General features: G+C 35.1%; 1 protein-coding gene across 13 annotated transcripts in view; it reads right to left on the bottom strand.

Annotated features, from left to right (window-relative positions):
* Window positions 1-22,177, bottom strand: part of RYR2 (ryanodine receptor 2) — a 413,797-nt gene that overhangs the window by 273,681 nt on the left and 117,939 nt on the right. For all 13 annotated transcript variants that reach the window (XR_014317119.1, XR_014317120.1, XM_082756062.1 and 10 more), the window contains one exon: window positions 6,077-6,181. Coding sequence is in view for 11 of the 13 variants with exons in the window: in XM_082756062.1 (XP_082612188.1) it covers window positions 6,077-6,181 (105 nt within the window). In the remaining 2 variants the exon portion in view is untranslated. The remainder of the gene's footprint in view (window positions 1-6,076; window positions 6,182-22,177) is intronic.

Raw genomic sequence — 22,177 nt, 5'->3', positions numbered from 1 at the left:
TAGTGTTGATTGCTGTAATAGTAATCTCACAGATATTAATTCAATTTTCACAATACCCCATTTAATACATCAATACATTGAAGAATCTGAAGCATGGATCTACTAAAATCAAAATTCACACAAGCCTGGGAGTTGAGTTGAAGACACACAGAACTCAACTTTTAACATGATTTTACATTCTGTGTATAACTTCCATCAGCTACAGGTAAATCTCTAAGACCTCAGTACCTGCACAAGTCAGTCCTGAAGTATCAAAACATTCAAAACCAGGAATAATAAAATGAGCAGGTGCAATCAGTATGCTGGACAGTGATTACTCAGCTAGACTGGTGTGGTTAAAAACTCAGTATTGTCGATTGCTTTGGAGAAACATCCAATAACATTAAGAATGTGACTGGTTTAAGACACTTTTATAGCTTTAAATAGGATTGTGTAGCAAAACAGACAATCTTCAGTGCTCTAGAACAGCAATCAAACGTGAGGATTTTGAAGGCTTATCTTTTTATTTTATCTAAATCCAGTTTAGTATACCACTTTCAATTGCTGTAACAAATGAGCTGTGTGGTTGCAAAGACAAATTTAACCGTTCCATTTACAATTTCTCCATGCTTCAATTTTGCTTAAAAAACAACAAATACAAACAAACAAACAAAAATCCACCTCTTCCAGGACTTCATAGAGAATCCTTACTGAATGACATCAGTATGTTGCCATTTTTTTTATGGTAACTAGATAGAGATTATAGATGGCAAGGGAATAATACCTATGGAATTGACATAGGTATTATCTTATGGGGGTCCAGTTCTCCTCATGTCCAAGCCCATTGCAACGCTGCCCATATGTTCCAATAAAATTAGTTTGCACATCAGCTTTCTGCTTTCAGGACCAGCATTCATCTTCAGCTGGAAGAAAGTACCAAAAGCATCAAACAGAAGTCCACTTCCAGACTGGACTTCCACTTTTCCCTTTAATTAAATGTCCTTATTGCAGCCTTCTTCAATACATCATTCTTCCCTTCCTCTCCCTTTGAGGAGGGGATTAAGAGAGTGGTTGTGGTGGGGTTTAGTCATCTGTCACTGTGAAATCACCACAGCAGCATACACTGGTAGAAAAGCACCACTACTGTGCAAATACTGGGGAAACAAAAAGCAAAAAAATACACACAGAAGTGCTCAGTAGGCAAAGTGGCAACTAAGATCAATCTGTAGGAAACTAGCAGAGGATTTAACACTGTTTTATTTTTTATAAATGTAAAGAAAAATCAAGCATATTAAGTAAAATACGAGCTAATTTTTTTCTACGTTATGAAGTCTAGGAAGATGAATGGCAAAAAAAAATTTAAAAAAAAAAAGACTATCCGAGCTTGTTCTAATAGACAGTGCATGGTGTTATTCAAAATGCAGAAATTGTAATTACTTATAAATTCACTTTCTTGCTACAGATGACATGTGAAGAGATCCTTGCTTATTTCAGTAAGGTTTTCCTATTCAGCTGGCAAAAAGCTGTAATTTGATGCAAATAGCCAGAGAAGCAACTGAGAGAAATCCCCCCGGCATCATACAGGATAGATGAGTATGGTGTACCTCTCCTACAAGAGTCATTAAAACACCATTCCAACAGATGCGTGCTATATACCAATGACTGCAGCTGATTGCTACTAGCGAGCAACTCATGGGGCATGAAGCATAGCCCTTATGAGAGGAATTGAACTTTCCACCCATTTTGATGTTAAAACTGCAAAAAGCTCTAGTAGTCTCATGCTTCTCTGTAAATGCCTGAACAAGAAATGCCCACACACACACCTTGCACTGGCAGCACTCATCATAGAGCGGCAAGAAGAGCTCCAGAAGCTCTCACCAGGATGGGTCTCTCCTGCTCTGTGTACTCCTGGTGAAATTGGATTTTGCTGTGGCTGGATGGTACAACAAGAAAACTGGGATTGCTTGGCACCCATTTGTATTCTGGTAGACCAAAGTGAAGTGCTTTAACACTGCTGGCAGAAATACTTAGAGCTTCTCTGAAAGAACAAGCTTACCAAGATTTCTCAACCACTTCAATGAAAACATGCAGTTAACAACAATTGTCTGCATGGGATATAACATCTCTCATGCACGGAAAGATGCACAACACACAGGAAGGTGAAAGCAAGTCACATACTATGCACATACACATAATCCCTATTCATTAGGGTATGGCATTTAACATACAACCTGGAAGCTTCAAATTTCAATGACCTCATTTACAATTATTACAATTATTGTAATGAACATAATTATCAGCACTATAAAAGATATCACAAGGCAAAAGACAAGTATGCTATTTATACCATAAGACCATTGGATGTATTTCAGAAAACCCCAAGCAAAGCAAGTGTAACTTCACAAATCACAAGCTCCTAGTCATTTCAAAAGAAAAGCATATTTTTGTTGTAGGCAAATAGAAGATGCATAAATTTGTGCTCATTCACTTACAGTAAAATGTTCTTTAAATCCAAGCTAATATAATTTCCTCTATCTAGTCACTGTTCCCCAAATTCTTTAGATCTCTTTGAAGTTTGCTTGATGACGATTTCAAAAAGTTTTGGACAAATAAGTCTAAATCATTTCCTCAGGCAACTGAGGTTAAGAAAACACTTGATGTTTTCCAATGTCAAATATGTCTAGTTACCTCTTCTAAATGCTAAAGCAGTGCTACAACAGTCATACAATAGAACTGTGACTTGGTAAAAATTTTGTGGAAGCTGGCATTTCTCTCTGCAACTTATCCAAAATCAGCCAAAAGATTAAATAATAATAATATTTTTTAAAATAACCTATATACACAATATTTTGAAGTAAAATAAATAAATAAAGAAGGTAATTCCTCAATATACAAATAGGACTGTCTGAGGAAAATACAGGAAAATAATTTTTGCTCTCATAAAACATTTGACACTGGAAATAATGCACTATGTACAGCTCTGTTGTCTTCCAAAAAAAAAAAAAAAAAAAAAAAAGAAGAGAGAGAGTTGTTTAAAACAGATCTGAAAGACAAAAAAAAATTATTAATCCCTTTCTCTCAAGCAAAATGTGGCAGCTTCCTTCCTGAATACCTGTGGCACCTCTCCTGAGCAAGCAGCTGCAATGCAGAAGGCACACCAGCACCAGAGCAGCCGATGGCACTGTAAAACAGCTGAATTCACCTTGTTTTCCTCTTACAGGGGAATGTTAGGCCCCTTTCTCTTACCAAATTCCTATCCCTGATTCTAATATTGCAGAATATTACTGAATATATTGCAGAATGTTACTGAATATAAGAGTACTAATGTACAGATGGCCAGGCTTCATTTCCTAAGAAAATTAGCGGAAAATTTCCAGGGATTGATTTGATTATGGCATCTCAGCATTTTCACAAAGAGAATACTAAATAATAAAAAGTTATTGAATCTAGTAAAGGAATAATTGATTTTAAAAAAATAATCAGAATTTAATAAAAAAATCAGAAGCAAAACACAGTTACAACATTTTGTGGTAAATATTCCCAGACAAACTCTTTGGGAAAGCTATGGAATTACTTTTTCAGGATCAAAGGCAACAGTGGAAAATGAGTGAAATTGTATAAGAAAGAATGTGTAGTGCTATGCTGCTAAAGATTTCTTCTAGTCATAGGCACTGAGTGGTTACTTTGTGCTCTGATTTTTTATCATAGCCTTTAAAACACATTGCTTTACTCTGGCAGGTTATTAAAACACTGGAATCCATAGGTTTATTCTTCTCTATAAAATTTCACTCATTTTCCACTGTTGCCTTTGATACTGGCATTTAGTTGGTTCAGGGGAGAGAAGTATACTCAACTAGATGGATCACTAACCTCATGAAATATGGAAATTCTCATTTTGGGATTCTTGCGCTAAAACAAGCATTTATTTCAGAGGTAAATCTTGCACATTTAATACACACTAATCAAGAATTAAAAAGAAATCCAGTTAGTGCACACAGATATTCTTTCTTAAACACAAAGAAAGCTGTTTAGTATTCTGACTCAAGACAGAATGAGATTTTGTTCTTATTACTCAACCATTTCATTACTGCTGACTTACCTGTTTTATAGGAACAATACCTACTATATAAAGATTGTATTCAGCATTAAAAACAGCAGCCTTAATGATTTCTAATGTAACAAAAAGTAAGGGAAGACTGAAAAGACCTTCCTTTTCAGGATTCTCTCCATTAGAAAACTGAGCTCATACTGAATCCAGTTTATAATAAAAAATTTTCAAGGAGTTGCTATACTTTCTTCTCCTAAATGAAAGAAATGAGTGTTGTTCTAAATAAAAATAAAATTAAAAAAAAAAAAAAGATACAGTGCTTCAGATGTATGCACAAATTACCTCTTCTCATAAAAGTAACCACAACAGTCATCAAATACAAAAGCTAATATGAAGCTGCCTATGTAAGCACCTAACATATGAAAAATGTGTCAATAAATTCAAAGACAATCTTTATACATTTTCAATAAAAACTACATACCAAACATCAGTTCTGTTAATTTATCAGCAAGTTCACAATGAGACGTTTTAGTACTATTATTCCTGGCTTCCAGAGACTTACTAGAAAGAAAAATAATGGCACTGACAATTATTTGCCTTTGTCAATTTACAAGCCACTATTTATAAGATTATTCTTCTCTAATACCAATATATCAGTATGCAAGAGACATGCAGGCAGATTGCTAATGAATTGCACAGAAACCAGGCAAAATCTGCAGTAGCAACCTATTCATTATTCAGTGAACACCAACTATCTGGGTTAGCATATCCATAGCTCTGCACCTTCTACTAATGCTGAGATTTAATAGGTATTGAGAGCACAGTAAACTACTCTGTAAAAAGGTAACAACTGAAGACATTCAGAGACTTCACTTTATCTTTCTTCTATGTGTCTCAGAAGATCTGTAAGTACAGAGCACTGTATATCAGTACAACTGCCATTTACAAACTAAAAAGAGAGGGAACACCTCTTCTCTTGGATGTGCTTCTCATTCTCCTCTTGTTGGAGTTGGTCCTTGCAGAGGAACAATTCTCAAGGACAGCACACACGTTGGATCATCCATGGGATGATGTTCTTGGACTTCATTTCCCAAACACTATTTTAAGTCTCAGTGTGTGGCATTTTATGGGACTAACTACTGTATGTTAGTTTAAAGTTTGCTTTCCCAAGGCATTCCCACAAATACCAGAGGCAAGCTGCTCTCCTGCCAGCTTTCATAAGTGACAGAGCTATGGTTAACCTCTCCTTCTGTTTTATCTGTATAAATTCCTGTTCCTATAGCCTGACCTCCCATCTCACTCTTCCCTACTTAGTGTTTACAGGATTTGGGTCAGAACACAGCATTTCTGTTAACTCTACAGTGTGTATATATGATACACTAAACTACATCATATCAAATCAAATTAATTACATGACAGAGAATATAAATTACACTACTAGGATTTATATGTAAACAGCTATATGTTAGTCATACAGAATTATCGTTATTCCTATATCCTTCATCCTCTAGAGTACAAAAAAATGCTAGTTTTCATATTTCTTTTCCACCAAGACTCATTATTACTCAATTTCCACCTCTGAAGTTGAGTTACATGACTTTTTATCTCAGACTACATAGAACAATGTCATTATTTACAGAGAAAAAACAGCACACACCTAAGTCATTTTAAGACTACCTGACAGTCTCATTTGATACAGTCAGTAAGAAAACTTAGCTGTTCTAAACAAGTGATCCAGCTTCATATATCACAATGAGATCATATATCACAATGAGATAATGAGATCTCAAATTAAACCAGTCCCATAGCTCTATAAAGATCTGCAGCACATTGAAGTTATTGAGTATTTATACCCCCTACTTGTGAGTGTTAGTGCAAGCTACAAATGTTTAGAATTTCTCAAAAGCAGACCATTCCTGCAGTGAAGAAGGAAACTTATATGTAAGCAATTCACTATGCCATAAGCTTGTGCCAGTCATGAAAACTGTGGTACAGTAGGGGGAAAAAAAATGCATTTGCAAGATGAAAAGTGATGATCTAATAACTCACCCCTTCTGCCTTTTCCTCTGTGTTAGCCAGCATTTCCTGGAGGGCTCGTACTGACAGAGACTGCTCCAGCACGAAGGTACAGATGGACAAATCAGGTGGCACATTCTAGGTAGAAGAAAAAAGTGAGATCTCATTAGAAACAAGTCTGCTGAATATCACTTTCCAAAGATCCAAAAGATCTGCTATGTCCTTGAGGCTATGAAAGCCCATCACATCCTGGGCTGCAACACATCAAGGGATGCAATTCTTCCTCTCTGATCTCATTTATGAGCTCACTCTTCTGGTGCTGGTCCCAGATGGGACCTCCCAATTCAAAGCAGACAGCAGTGAGCTGCAGCGAGTTCAGCAGAGGGTCACCATGATGGACTGGGCTGGAACACCCACCCCATAGGAGAGGCAGGGGAGCTGAGCTCCATCAGCCTGGATGGAGGAGGGAAAGGAGAGAGGGATCTTGCAGTTCTTTGCCAACCTACTGGTGATAACAAGGAAAATGGAGCCAGACTCTTCTTGGAGGTTCTCCATGAAAGGAAAAGGAGCAGCAATGCAAGTTGTCCCAAATCAAATTACAGGTAGATATTAGGGGGAAAAAATCACCTTGAGAGTAGACAAAACTATCAAAGGCCACCAAAAGAAGCAATGTAACCTCCATCTTCAGAGATATTCAAAACTTGACTGGGAAAGCCCTAAAAGCAACCTCAACTAACTTCAGAGCTCAAATAATTATCCATTTTACACTCCTCAGCTTAGAAGGTGGCCTGTTCTGATCATTGGGCAGGGAAGTAGTTGAGTCACTATCCCTGGAGGTCTTTAAACGACATTTAGATGTAGAGCTTAGTGATATGGTTTAGTGGAGGACTGGTTAGTGTTAGATCAGAGGTTGGACTAGGTGATCTTGGAGGTCTCTTCCAACCCAGATGATTCTGTGACCTCCCTGAGGTCCCTTTCAACCCAATTTTTCGCTTGATTACAGAAGCAAGACACTATTATTACTGTATAATGGAAGTAAAGATAGGAAAACCCATATGCTTCTGTCTTTAGAAACCGTTTAGATGACAGACAATAAAGCACACAAATCACAACCTAGACAGCAGCAGAAATTAAAGACAATGTAACAGTGAAAATAATAAAGAATTCAAATACTACTTGCAAACTAATATTTCTTTTTCATGAAATAATTATTTTACTTGATTCCCTTCTAATGGCAATTCTGCAAATTCTTTTTGTCTGCTGTCTTGCCTATTACAACTTCCTTTTTGCAGACTTTGAGCTTCTCTTTTTCTTACTGTAAACATGCTTCTCTCAGGTTTCCCAAATCACTAGTTATACACAACATCTAAGGATACATCTATACATCTAAGGATAGGGTATCTTCTTTGAGCTTTGTCTAACAAACTGTTGTTTGCTCTTATATCTGAGACACATGCAAATATTTTGACTAGTTAAAAAGAAAATGAATAAAGGCCACCAACTCTGGAGTATGTCCCATCACAAAGTACTCATTATGAACCTACTTGGAAATGGCAAAAACAGAAGTTGCAGCTCATTATTACTGATCACTGTCTATAGACATGATCCTGACTATGTAGAAATACTGCTATTTAAGGAAACTCTGAGCCACGACTCTTTGTAATGCACGCATATTTTTATTGTACTAAGAAAACGAATCTCTGAGGGCATTCCAACTGAATTAGTAGACAGTTTGCCATGCTCCAACATTCCTTAAACTTCCAAAAGTCAAAAAAGATGCTATTACAACTGAAAAGTAGAATATATAAACTTAATTGTACAAATCTGCAATTTCTTTTAGCTAGCTATTCCTACATGTGCACCTCTGTTCACTCTTGATTTTTCTGATTGCCAGACTCTAAGGGAGTCTTGTTCACAATACCAATTATCATCAATCAGAAACCTGTAAATTATTTTTTCTCATTAATATGCTTTAGCTTTACATTTATTCTCATATTCCTTCTCAGATACTGAAGGGCTTGGACATTATGCTCAGATTGTGAAGGAAACAGAAGTCGGGCTTTAGGTTCCTGGTAGTATCAAGGCTTATGATCATCATCCTTATGATGGTCTCCAGGTCAAGATTAATTTTTCTGTAGCAGAAGCATAAGGCAGGGATTGTCAAGACCGAGACACCTTTGCAGCCTTGTGGGGCTGTATGCTTCACCATATTCTATTTTAACTAGGCTAAAACAAGAGAGTCTTGTAAAAATAAATACTTAACTTGTCATTATTGAAAAAAAATAATAATCATTGAGCTATTGAAAAGCTAATCTTCCAGACAATCATAGAAATTGGCAATAAAATTCAAACAGGCTTGTAATAGCAACATCTATGTTACAGGTAACAAAAGAAAATTAGGCTGTACGTGGGGATCTTGTGTTAACAGAAGAAAATGCAACTCCTACACACCTTTTCTTGCCTCCAGAACCTCTTTCACATTCTTTGGGTTTTCATTCTCGTGATAGTTGCATATTTTAGCTTACAAATACTTTTTACTAAATATTTTTCTTTCTTTTTTTTTTTTTTATTATTATTTTTACACCACGAATGCTTTACTGCAAAAGCTGTAAACATGTACAGTTTGAAGAGGCCTCTTCCAAGGCCTCGAGCATTACATTGTAAAAGGTAGCTTCCAAACCATTCCATTCTTTTTTCATTTTTTTTTAAATTAGTTTAATTACAGTACCTCACATTTCAAACAGCTTCTTAAATTGCTTTTCATTGCTCCTAACATTACAGTAATTCACGTGTTAAGTAACTAGATGTTTCATTACCTTCCACAATTTATATTTAAGTTTAAAAAAATAAATGCTACTTAACATTTTATCCAGAGGAAAAAACATGCAAAACACTTTTAATGCTTTTAATGGAGTTATTTATTTATTCAATGATACTTACACATAAAATATTTTTAAGCTAACTTTTCTAGGAATCAGGCCTCTACATACTTGTCAATGTTCTTGTCACCATTTTTCTTCAGTAGTTATTAGACACTATAACAGGCCTTTCAATGCAAGCATTAAGCCAACAGACAACTCATTAGGATCTCTTCAAAGCATCCTTATTACATAAGCACTGCCCTAATACCATGTTTTAAAAAGTGGAAAAGAGACCACTTTTCCAGATTGCAGATTGTAAGGTGTTTTTCCTGCACACAAGTACAGTTTTCCATTACAGAAAGTCTCCCAGAAATGAGCCATCCAACAGCCCAGCTAACCCCAAGTTCTCCGCAGTGAGGGCTGACTGACAAGCAAGATTGATCAAAACAGAAAAAGATGCTCCCTGCATTGCTCAGAAATAGTCAAGACCATATTTTCTGTAAGTGTTTGGTTATAATCAAACATTTCATTTCACAAATTCACTATAAACAATGTTCCTACTGCTATTAGTGTTATTTAAAACAAGATTTTTTGGTGGCAGAATATGTATTTCACATACCATTTTGTAAGCTTTCAAAACTTTTATTACTAAAACTTTCCTACAGCTTATATGCTCTAAAAGACAGAAAAATCCTGCATCCAGGATCCAACCAACATAACCAGGTTATTCCTCCTTCATCAGTTCCATTCTCCTTCACATTCAAGAAAGTAATGAGCTTTTTCTTCTCTTCCCATTAAATCTGAGGAATGAAGTCCCAGAGAACATTTTGCAACTACTCTCCTAGCAGGTAACATGCACTTTGAGCAGCTAGAGAGTAATAAAGGAAAAGTGTATGAAATCGTTTTGTTTTAGTGAAGTGAAAGAGGCACCTTCCTTTTAGAGTCTAGCAAGATGTTAGAGCCATTTTTTTTCCCCAGGCAACAAGCAATGCCTCATCTCATTGCATGCATGCCCAGACACTCAGTGGCCCTTGGAGAATTATGCATTTCCTCTGAGAGCTGAACAACAACACATCTACCGATGCTTGCAATGAGCGTGTTAATCAGACTCTTCCTCTCTGGCAGTTTCTCTCCCACATCACGTAACAAAGATCCCACATAACAACGATCCAACAAGCATGGTTGCATTCTGTATACAATAATTGCATATTGGTAATATAGGTGGGACCACATGCAGGAAAGCCAACATATTTAGCTCAGGAAGTTACAACTCTCATTTGGAATATGAGCTTTTAGGCTGACATACAGAGACTGAAAGTTTCTTTTCTGAGCAGCCCTTTTCAAAAACTAATGATTCCAGGTAATTTTTAAACCCTTTTTAAGTATACCAAAGAATCATATAGAGTGTTTTTCTGTCACTTCAAGGTACGAAACAAAAATGAGGAAGGAAAAACACAGAATCTTTGACAGTCTTAAGATTATTTGCCTTCTTTTTATCTCACAGGAAGATGGAAGATATAAAATAAAGGCATGCTGTGGCATATGGCAGCCTAACATTCCCTATAGATAAAATAATCTTCATACAAATCATGTAGTTTTTAGTGTTCAGTCTTAAAAGTGACCACATATTCTTGGAGCTGCAATGGGAACCTCAAGCAACCAGTTTGCAATAACAGGCTTTTCTCAGGACAAGTCAGATGTTTAGACTTGAAATACTTTAATGATTGTTTGATAGACTATAAATACACTATTAAATTACAAAGAGTTTTAAAACATTTTGCTACATGTCTAACAACTACCCACTAATGTATTTTTAATGAATACAAAAAAAACAATCTGTAACTAGCTGGAAATTTTCAGCAGTTTAATGATAATAAGTAATCATTAATTTGCAGTAGAACACAATTTAAACCAAAACAGATGACCAGACAAAAGAAGATGATATAGATAGATAATAGATAAAAATAAACATATTGATAATCATCTAACTTCCTTGCCACCAATTTTTATTGCATTCATCTTTGTTGCAGTAACTTCCTAAACAAAGGCAGAGAAAAACAGTTCATATTCCAAGAGGGTTTGGGTGTTTGTTCTGTTTTGTGACAGAGAATATAAAGAGGTCCTTGAACAAGGAATTTGTATCAATTCTCTTAAATCCAAACAATCAGTGGGAAATCCTGATAAAGGATTGTAGAAATAAAAAAATATTTTCAAAATTATCTTCATTTTTGTAAAATCAATCACATTTTAATGATATTTAATGTACAATATACCTGGTAATTTCAAAAGGGTTGGAACTCCAATATTTCTCAGAGTCACTGGTTGTTTAGATCTGATTAGATTTAAACTAGAACATACAAGTTTGCCTAGACAATCTAGTCAGTCATAATTATAACTCAATATTCTAGCAGCTTGACAACAAAGTGTACGTAATAAACAAACTAGAAACTGTATTTTAAATTTTAGAAGATTCAGTACTCCTGGGAGAAAAATCACTACTGGCAACTGTTTCTATTGATCCTTCATCATCGTGTGTTACAGCATCTTACAGTCAGCAAAATTAGAAAAACTAAAATAATTCTCACAGGAAATTTTTAAAGCTTATATATTACTGAAGTAATTACTGGATTATTTAGAAAAAAAATAGATTTATTCTTCCTCACATTTCAAACCATATTTATTGTGTTCACTAATTTTCTGTACTAATATTTGCATAATAAATTATGCATTACGCTGTGGGAGGAAGATTTGCAAATTAGATAATCATACCCTTTATTAAAAAGGTGTTTTGAGCAACGCTTTTGAAAAGCTATTTTAAAGTATTTGTAACTGTAGTACAATCCACAACTGAATCATAGATCCTGGATGCATTCATGACACTCTTCCAGTTTTCACTGAATTATTATTTACAAGCATATCATACCCCAGTATGATGACAAACCAAAAGGCTGACTTTAAAAATGTAGTCTCTCTGTTATCACTCTGAGGATCACACAGTGCTAACAACCATTATCCATGATCTGCTCATATAATATGATGTACATAATCCTGCAAATTTAAACTGAATTTCTGCCTCAAATATTAGTACGGAACCAAAGAATAATAAATCTCATCAGCAAACACAATTCCATCCCTAAGAATAAACAGCTTTACCTCAGCTTTCTTTCTTTCCTAGTTATTTGCAAACTTCCTAGCTGTTTTTCTAGGCTCACAGCTATTTTTATTTTTCCTCTACTCAAATTGCTCATGAAATGGATTTTCAGGTATTTCATCTCTAGCTGTATATGAAATATTCACAGATCATAGCCTAAGAAATAAAATAAAATAATAAAATAAAATAAAATAAATAAAATAAAATAAAATAAAATAAATAAAATAAAATAAAATAAAATAAAATAAAATAAAATAAAATAAAATAAAATAAAATAACTATCTAAGTGGCCTGATTTACACAGCATCCACAGTTTGTATCAGTCAAAAATGACAGTGGGTGTTCATAACTTTTTTCAAACTAGTACATTTATTAAACACCTAAGTTTGAGAATTCCAGTGGGAGGATTCAAAAAATTTAATTTTAGAACAGAATTCAAACAAAACATCTGTACACCTATTTGGTGGAGCAGCCTGAATGAAACTGAGTCCATCACCTATTTTTAAGCTACATTTACATTTATACATTTCAGCCTTTTTATTCTTTTCACTTAAATAAGATTGTGGTTGGCAACAGTGATGAAACACACAGTATTACCATGTAAAAGCATCCATATCTAGGACTTCATACTGAAGGCACAGCTTTCCATGTTTTCAACCTTGCTAAAAAGAAGAACCCAGTACATGGCTCTGATGACAAGTCCTGTCAGCCAAATGGGATGAATCATATTCACCAAATCCCCCCAAAGGGAAGACAGAGAATAAATTAGGGGTCTTAGAGCTTCAGATTTTCAACAGAGGACGTCTCAATAACAGTGCCACACTCCTGCATATTTCACTAATATCAGACCATGAAGGTCGCCTGACCACCCCCCTACATAAAGCTTGCTTTCAGATGATGTCAGTCTGAAGCTTTAACTTTCTGTATCTGGCATCTGCAGAAGACTGAACATTTTAGGATATTCAATCCAAACCAGTTGTTTCCATCAAAACCAGAGAAGCTTTCAACTTTCGATTCTTCTACATCATGAAGATGAAACCAGAACAGAGTCTGAAATAATAAAGCAAGGTAGAAGAAGGCTGACACCAGGAAAAATGGCTACTGGTACAACCCAGGTCAGATTCAAATTCATTGCAATCAATTCACATTCAAAGCCTAGAACACCAGCCAATCCAGCTGTTCCTTTAAATCATATTGGTTGACTATGCCACTACATGCTAAGCATGTATTTTAACCTATCTTGTGAACATAACCTAAACAACTGATTAACTTTTTTAAAAGGATTCTCTTCTTGTGGTCACATATTTGTCATATTTGTGGCTCCCCTATTTTGTTCACACTTTGAAGTGTAGAATTCTCTTATAAAAGTATAGGACTGGAAAAACTGAATAGTGAAAAAAAATGCTTTCTTTTAACATTTTTTAATGCCTCACAAGGCACTACTATGGGGATTTTTAGCCCCATATGAGTTAACAGTGAAGACCGAAATTCTCCCCTACTCTTACTTCTAGATAATGAATATCATCTGCCAGTCACAGTGCTACAGCTCATTGGCAAAGAAGTGGTACCTGAAAGTTAAACTGTACAAGCTGAAGATACAACATTTGGAGCAAAGCTACTTTTGGGGCTTTTTCTTTCTGACACTCCTTAAAAATCTTCAAGAAATCTATTTCTACTAATGGCTTTGGTACATAACTACAATTATATTCTTTTCTTCTATGTTTGTACACATAATTAAAATTTTATATTGTATTTTTTCTTTTTGTTTGGTCTTTGGAAAAAACTTTGTTCCGAAGACCCTTCAAGGGTCATGAGACTATTATTAACAGAGCAGATCAGAAACTACAACTTTCAAGCAGTTAGGATGGTATTAAATTTACTTTCTTTATAGATTTAGGGTGTCATACACTCTCTCTCTAAAAAGTAAGAATATTTTTCCCCTGCTGTTCCTTCTGGTCTTCTTTCTAACTACACGCAAGTCCAACATATCTACATTACTAAGATTTGCATCACTTTATTATCTGTTCTCTGAAAATTTAAAATCTCTTTACAATAAAATAAAAATGACACTGTGGAAAGAGCATGATACCTACATTTCAGCCTCATTGGATAAACAAGGTCAATCAACTCAATAGCCATTACGTGTACTGCTTATAGATGGAAGCTTAGATGAACATTACTGAATGGTATATCACCATAATGCAGTGTAAATGTATTAATTTAAAGGTAATTAAGAAAATGCCATGCTAATCTATAAATTATTTTTTTTTTAATCTTATAGGACCAACAGTACTACAGAGGTTCTAGGCATACATCCAACTTATACAAAGAGGTTTTTTTTAACTTCATGCTGATCCTGCAAACTTGACCTTATTATGCTAAACTTATGTGTACTACTCAAAACCATTCTGCTCTTTTTATTCTTAGAGATTATTTTGTATTTGTAGCTACTGCAAGGAATAATAGAAAAATCTAGGGTAGTGTCATTTGGGACTGTATTATGGCTTTAGAAACTGATTCTTACAGCATCAAAGAGATGATTTCATAAAATAATATTTTGTACCTTCTGGAAAGCATAGCAGACACCCATCAGTAAAATCTTCCCAGTCTCTGATCAAATTTATTAATAAATCATGCATGTTACAACAAACACCTTTCAAAGTAGGAAAACTGGAATTTTCTGCATCAAACACATAGGGTTGGTGTGTAAGTAACAGACATGGCCTGACCTGTCACAGTGGAACTTATAGCATATAAAATTCCCAGTAAATTTCCAACCCTTCCAGAATGCACCAACTCTAATGACAAATTCATGCACTTAACTGTGAACATGGAACAATGCCTGAGAGAAGTAATTATTTATCTCATATGCTAATACATACAAAACATAACTACACATACCAAATTTTTAACTTCAAAGGATTTTATCATAATTTTCCAACTACTAAGCCTTCCTTTTAATCCTTTTCCTTTTTATTAATACTCAGCTTCTGTAACTCAGAAAACAGCTGTTGCTGGAAAGGGGGCTGGGCAGTTATGCTGGGTCATCTCTGACTTGTCCTTAAAAGAAGGAAAGGAGATGCATCATCAACTCTCCCCTGAGCAATACAGCTTTAAAAAAAGCATACACAACTATCAAAATCCTTCTAAGATGGAACAGGCTGCCCAGGGAAGTGGTGGAGTCACCATCCCTGGAAGTCTTCAAAAGACGTTTAGATGTAGAGCACAGTGATATGGTTTAGTGGGGACTGCTAGCGTTAGGTCAGAGGTTGGACTCGATGATCTTGAGGTCTCTTCCAACCTAGAAATTCTGTGAAAGCACTTAGGCATTTACAATACTAAATGGAACAGGCTTTATTGGACCAGGGAAGTGGTTGAGTCACCATCCCTGGAGGTCTTCAAAAACATGTAGATGTAAAGCTTAGTGACAATGTTTAATGGTGGACTTGGCAGTCCTAGGGTAAAGGTTTGGACCAGATTGTCTTAGATGTCTTTTCTAACCTAAATGATTCTATAAATAAATTCCATATTAACTGTCAATATTTTCTACACATGTAAAATAAAACGGTTTTTGTAACTACAATGAACAATGCGTTTATTCTGTTTTGAGTCCACAACTAATGTGCTTAATTCAATTCAATAAAAATTATTTAAAACAAATGAAATGCAACTGCCCACAGAATTTTCTGTCCATGGTCTAAAATTTTGGGTAGACATGTAAGATTTTGTAAGATATTTCTGATAAAATTTTGGGTAGACCCTTTTAGGGTAGACCTAAAAAGAATTGAAAACTATATAGCCAATTTATGAAGATGAAAAGCATATCATATTTGAGTTCTTTAATTGACTTTGGCCCTCTTGTTTTTTTATATTAGTTACAGGTAATACATACATTTTGATACAGGCTGGGTGTAATGTTCCTGAGATTATTTTCATATGATTTACTGTATTCAAAATAATAATTACATCAAAAATCATTCATTTATCTTAACCGTTTACATATTCACTCCTGAAATATGAAGCAAGTCTATTAGATTAGTATATTGAAATTTGTTCACTCAAAAAATAGTATCTTTAGTCAAGAAACTCTTCCAGTCTTAGATAAACTCCAGCAGGTATTTGTGTCAAGAACAGAAAGATAGTGAGACAGAACAGAGAGACTGACACAGCAGGACCATCTGCTAGGAAATTCTTCATGGATTTAGGGATATACATTGCCCACAGTTCTATTAGTAACACATACACATGAAAAAAAAAAAGTAATAATACTTTCAAATGTAAAAATCTAAAATCTCATCATGTGTATTCAGAAACTGTGGTTTATCTGTAAACTTTCAAATATATGAAGACTTTGCTTGAATGTGCACAGTGTAAAAAAAAAATAAGTGCTTATTTTACAATATACCTTTCTATTAACTACAAAATAGAGAAGCTTGGGAGACCAATCAGTGATGATTTGTTCCATTTCTTAAAGACACAAATCTTGACCGTTTTTGGTTTCAGGTGCCAAAACATTGTTACCAATGCTGTTAAGCAAACAACTGCATTTGCTAAATGGAACTCTGCTTTAAAGGAGACTGCCTACCATCTGGCACCACGCCAGCACAGAGAGCTGTCCCAAAGCCCTGTCTAGACAGAAATAGCCATGTGCACTTCCCAGGAAACAAGACACCCACCCCAAAAGTGAATTATGCAAGAGGTAACAAAGCAAGAGGTATAAACATTCAGACACTCTCAAGGAGATGGAAAATTATGTAGGCTTTTACACTTTTCCTGCTACTCTTGAATACACTCTCAGGACAGAGTATAACAAGAAGTTCACAGATACCGCCCCTATGTACAACTACCTCATCCACTTGGATCAATCACTGACCTGCAGTGCCCTCCTTTACCATATTCAAATCCTCCCTTTTCAAAATTTCACATTTTGACACTGAAAAAGATGTTGACTCCAGAATTAAGACCTGCACAGATAATTATTAAACACAACCACCTATTACATTCTAAATGTCATTAATTTGATTTCACCACTATTTCAACTTTCACCTCTGTTTTGTACCAATGTATTTTGTTTCCAAAAAAAAATCTTAATTCTTGCACATTTTCTAAAATAAAAATAACTTTTTTTTTCTTAAGTAGCCTACCTTTTCTAAAGAAATATTTTAAAAAAATAATAAAAATCATGAGAATTGTTCTGTGTTTGTGTCAAAAAAAAAAAAAAAAAAAAGAGTTTTACTGGAAACTCTAAGTTCAGTCAACTTCCATGATGGCTGGAACACCTCTGCTTTGAAGAAAGACAGAGATGGGGTTGTTCAGCCTGAAGAAGAGAAGACTTTGGGGAAACCTTATAGGGGCCTTCCAGTAGCTAAAGCGGAGTTATAGAATGATGGCGAGGGACTTTTTACTCAGGCAGATAATAATAGGACAAGGGAGAATGGTTTCAAACTAAAAGAAGAGAGATTTAGTTTAGATGTTTCTAAAAAATTCTTCCTTCAGAGGATGGTGAGGCACTGGAACAGGTTCCCCAGGGAAATTGTGGATGCTCTGTCCCTGGAGGAATTCAAGGATGGGGCTTTGGGCAACCTGGTCTGGTGGGAGGCGTCCCTGTCTATGGCATGGAGTTGGAACTGGGTGATCTTTACATTCCCTTCCAACCCAAACCATTCTACGATTCGGTAATAAATAACATGGAAACACACGCACTGGGAAACAATTCTATTGCCATTTTGAGTTTATAAAGGGAGATATTTATAGCCATTAATCTGTACACTTACTTAAAACTGTATCAGCCAATAAAGGTCAAATTAATTGTTAGTTAATGGTTGTTGGTAATACTGACCAAATCATGTCACATACAGCACTAAGTATATTCAATTTTATTCTTACATTAGCTAAGCATACTAGGCATAGTTCTCATTTAAAATAAGAGCTCATTGCAATTGTCTTCATTTATACTGAACTTTTTATATTGTCTAACCCATATAACACAGCCAAAGTATAAATAAAGGTCTTGCTACTGTGTTATGTAGACACTTAGTGAACACTGACTAGCTCGCTTTTTGCATTCTAATGAAAATTCATTAGGCATCACTCTTCAACAAAAACATTCGTATCTCATGACATGCATTTCCAGAAAAGTAAAAAGCAAATCATTTTGCAATGAGGTATGACCTACGTAAAGCTCAATTGAATAAATTTAGTCTAATGTGATCTCATATGCATTACTACCTTCCTGAAAGTGTTTCCCTTTTCTTGACCACCCTTTACACACCTTTTCATCTAAAGTTAGCATATATTTAGCTCGTTTTACAGAAGTTAATGTATCAGAATAAAAGGCAAGTGCCAAAGTCATTTAATATCAAATCACTAAGATGATTTCTGGCACCTGATTCTTACTTTTACCATTAACAAGTCATATTTTCCAACCTACAGAAGAATTGCCATGTTTTATGTTCAAATAACAAGCATGAAAGAAAAAAGCTGGGGGGAGGAGGGGTGCACATGGACATTGGCATAAGAACATTTAGGCAATAAGGAAAGAAAGCAATTTCTATAAAACCTGAATGAAAGGGAAAGTGGGAAAGCAATTCAGGATTTCTATATCTCCCACTAAAAGCAACTTACATCTTTTCTCCCAAATAAACAATTTGTAATAGCACCTCTTGTAGGTTGTGCTCAAGTGAGGCACAATACATAACCAATAAGCAATGTTGTTCCCAAAGATGCCCACACATTTTTCCATAGCAGTTTATTTTCTCTTCCAGCTTTTAATTTTCTTTCAACACCAGTATCTGAAATGGAACTCACACTATTCTAAATTACTCTAGTTGAAGGTGGGAAACCAAAAACAGATGGAGTCAGAACTGGTACTGAAACGTAACCAGTACTCAGGCAAGAAGTTCAACTGAATTTTCAATTAATTTAGCAGTGCTTTTACAGTTTCTGTATGTTAAAAAGCTAACAATGCTGAAGAGAGAAGAGAAGGATAACTCCAAAATGATAATAAAAACATAGAGAGCAGTAAAATTAAAATACTCTGCCTGTAAGGGGTGATTTCTATTACACATCCATTAGGCACTTCCTCCAGTGCATCAGTACTACACTGCATCAGTAACCATAAATAAGGGTTTGTATATTTGAGTTCTAATGAAGTGTTTTCAAATAAGTTACTCTAGTTATAAACACAAGCATTAATATTTAATAGAAGTATGGCTGTACTACAGGTGCTCTTAAATGGTTAACAGCATCTGTCTTTCTCTTTCATGGTTTTGATAAGACAACTTTTGATGAGATAGCCCCTGGCATGCAAGAATAGAATTAAGCTCATTTCATTTCTATATGCATGGTTAATCACAGTTACAGCTGAGGTTGTTTTATACACACTGGGTGCTCAAATGATTTCTTGGCAGATCCTTTCATAATTCATATTGCACCGAGTAGAGTATCTGTTTGCTTCCTAAGACCTCTGTTCATCCTCCTCATGCAATACCCATGCTCTGCCTTTTTCTTTTTAACTAGTCCTCACACAGTAATCAAGATGTCACAGAGCTTTGGCATTTTCCTTCAAATAGAAATAACTTGTCCCTTCTGTGTAATAATCAATACACACCTTGGTCATTTAAAGCATCCTAAACTATCTTAACTAATTAATCTAATATTACCTAAAGCTATTTGAATGCTGGCTTTATTGATTTTGATTCACATTTCCCTTGGTAATTGCCTTATTTATCACTGGGGCAAACATTCAACTGTGAAACTGGAACTGGTCAATATTTAGAGAAACGCCAAGAAAAGTTGAAATTCCTAACTCTCTGTTATAATTAAAAGACATTCAGATGTGGGACAGGGGTAGAGTTTACAGTACAGTTAAGGAAAGACCGTATTAGGCTCTTGAAATCAGCCCAGATACATTCATCTCCTATGCTTATTTTAAAGGCATTTAAAAATCCAGTTCTCATGGAAAGGCAATGTTTTAATGGCTTATATCTTTATAAATATGTCAAGAAAAGAGTACAGATACCTGGAACATGGAACAAGCTTCCCACTCCTTAATATATTCTTTATATTTGATTGGGAGAGAAGAGAGAACTGAGGTGTTAAAGCCCCAAACCACTAATTAGTATTCATGAGATCTCACTATATTTACAAAATTATCTCTTTCTTTAAGACAAAAACTTTCTCACGCTCTGTTAAGCAGAAGATTTGCTTCAGCCCCTTCCAACTCAAACAGCAGTCTGAAGGCAGCCCTGAAGTAGGCACACACAACCCTGCTTTACAAAATCCTTGCAGAGAGGCAAGGTAAATGTCCTTTTGACTTATAAATAGTATTTGAAAGTTCATCATTAGTTGTTTCCCACAGCATTATGCCCATCCTCCAGGTTTTGCAGATGTGTCGGTTCCCATAACAGAAAAAAGGTTGGAGAAGTCATTGTGGTTCATATATCAACTGCATATCCATTTATATCCACAGGCTTTTAAAGGAACAGCAAACTTTCAGAAATGGTCCTGGGAAATGAAGTAAACAACCAGGAAAAGCTTTGATCCTCTGCGTTTTTGCATACTGTTGAAGAACAAAAGTATTTTTTTCACCATCAGGCCTTCATTTTAATACTAAACAAAGCAACTTTACTTTTTCTTGTGAATCCAAAGTTATGCCTGTATTTATATATACCAACAGCCCTACCAGCATTAGGAGAGTTACTAAAAACAACTGGCATTTTCTTAGCATAGTATTTGGTTTTCAAGCACAGATACACATAATATCTGTATCTTCAACGTTCCAACCATTTCCACTCACTCAGTTTCAACCTTCCAAACTGGATTATAAACTAACACCCTGAATTGGATGCTGCAATTGCTCTCATTATGATAGCAAGTTATGGTACTTGTTGATGAGAAAGGACATGTCTTTCTCCTCATTTTTCATGGGGAAGTCACATGGGAGGAAAAAAAAATCACCACCCAAAAGATAAAAGTTTTATTAAGTCTTATGTAAAGAAGATGTTTTGCCACTCTTTTGTTTGTTTCATTTCAGATGTAATTGGGATTACTTACCTCAAAAAAAATATATAGAACACATTCATTAATAGCTACAGTTTCTTCATCCTAATTTTAGGGCTAGGATTATTCACAGGAATCTGCTGAGATTGATTTAGCCCAAACAGCACTTAAAAAAACTGAATACAAAATAACAATCACGTGATTTCAAGTCTTGCACATGGCTGCACAGCTGGTTTGACACTGCTACTTTATACAACATTTTCTTAAGTGTTTGAAACAAGTATTTGTCCTTTGGTGTGTTCTTAGCTCAGAACCTGTTTCAGGATCTCAGATTCTCAGACACTTACCAGCCTAATTAATATGAAAATGATTGATTTTTAGCTACCCTGATATTACTATTGAGATACTTGCTGCTATAAGCCCATCAGAGAAAGTATTTATAAAATTGAGCTCTGGAAGTAGTAGCAAAATACACCAATGTATAACCCTGTTACCTGACCAGCAATGCAAGGCAATGCATCAAGCCAGGAGATACTGGGGTTGTGCTCATGTTAGAACCATTAACTATGCAATAGTATGAGGGCAGTGTTTTGAACAGAATGTTCAAAATGCAAACAAATAAAACCATCATGCAATAATACCACATCTCTTCTTTAATAGGAACAGTTCTAAAATGGATAGGACTCCGAAGGTAAATCACAGCAAACTGATAGGTTTTCAGCAGCTTGCAGAACACTCACTAAACCAATTATAGGATTGCACACCGCATATCTGACCTTCTTACATCATGTTGCTATTTTCACAGCAGTATCACAGATGAGATTTTCCAGCATAGTATCTGTTTAATATTTTAATTTTTAAACAATGAGAAGTCTGTACAGTTAGTAGAAATATGTAAAGGAAAACAGATTTAATAGAAAATATTAATTAAATAGAAAATTTAGTTCTTCATTTACTTTGTACCATAAGTTGAATTCCATACATCTGTTCCATTAAATAACAGATACATATGTGTGTGTGCATATATATATTAGACTGGAGAAGTTATAATTCATGATTTTTTTCCTAAATTACAAAAGTTATACAGCTTTGGTTTACATATCTTGATTAGATGGCCTACAT

This window comes from Aythya marila (assembly GCF_965140915.1).
Source record: "Aythya marila genome assembly, chromosome: 3".
NCBI lineage: Eukaryota > Metazoa > Chordata > Aves > Anseriformes > Anatidae > Aythya > Aythya marila.
This window is presented reverse-complemented; position numbering and strand designations above follow the sequence as displayed.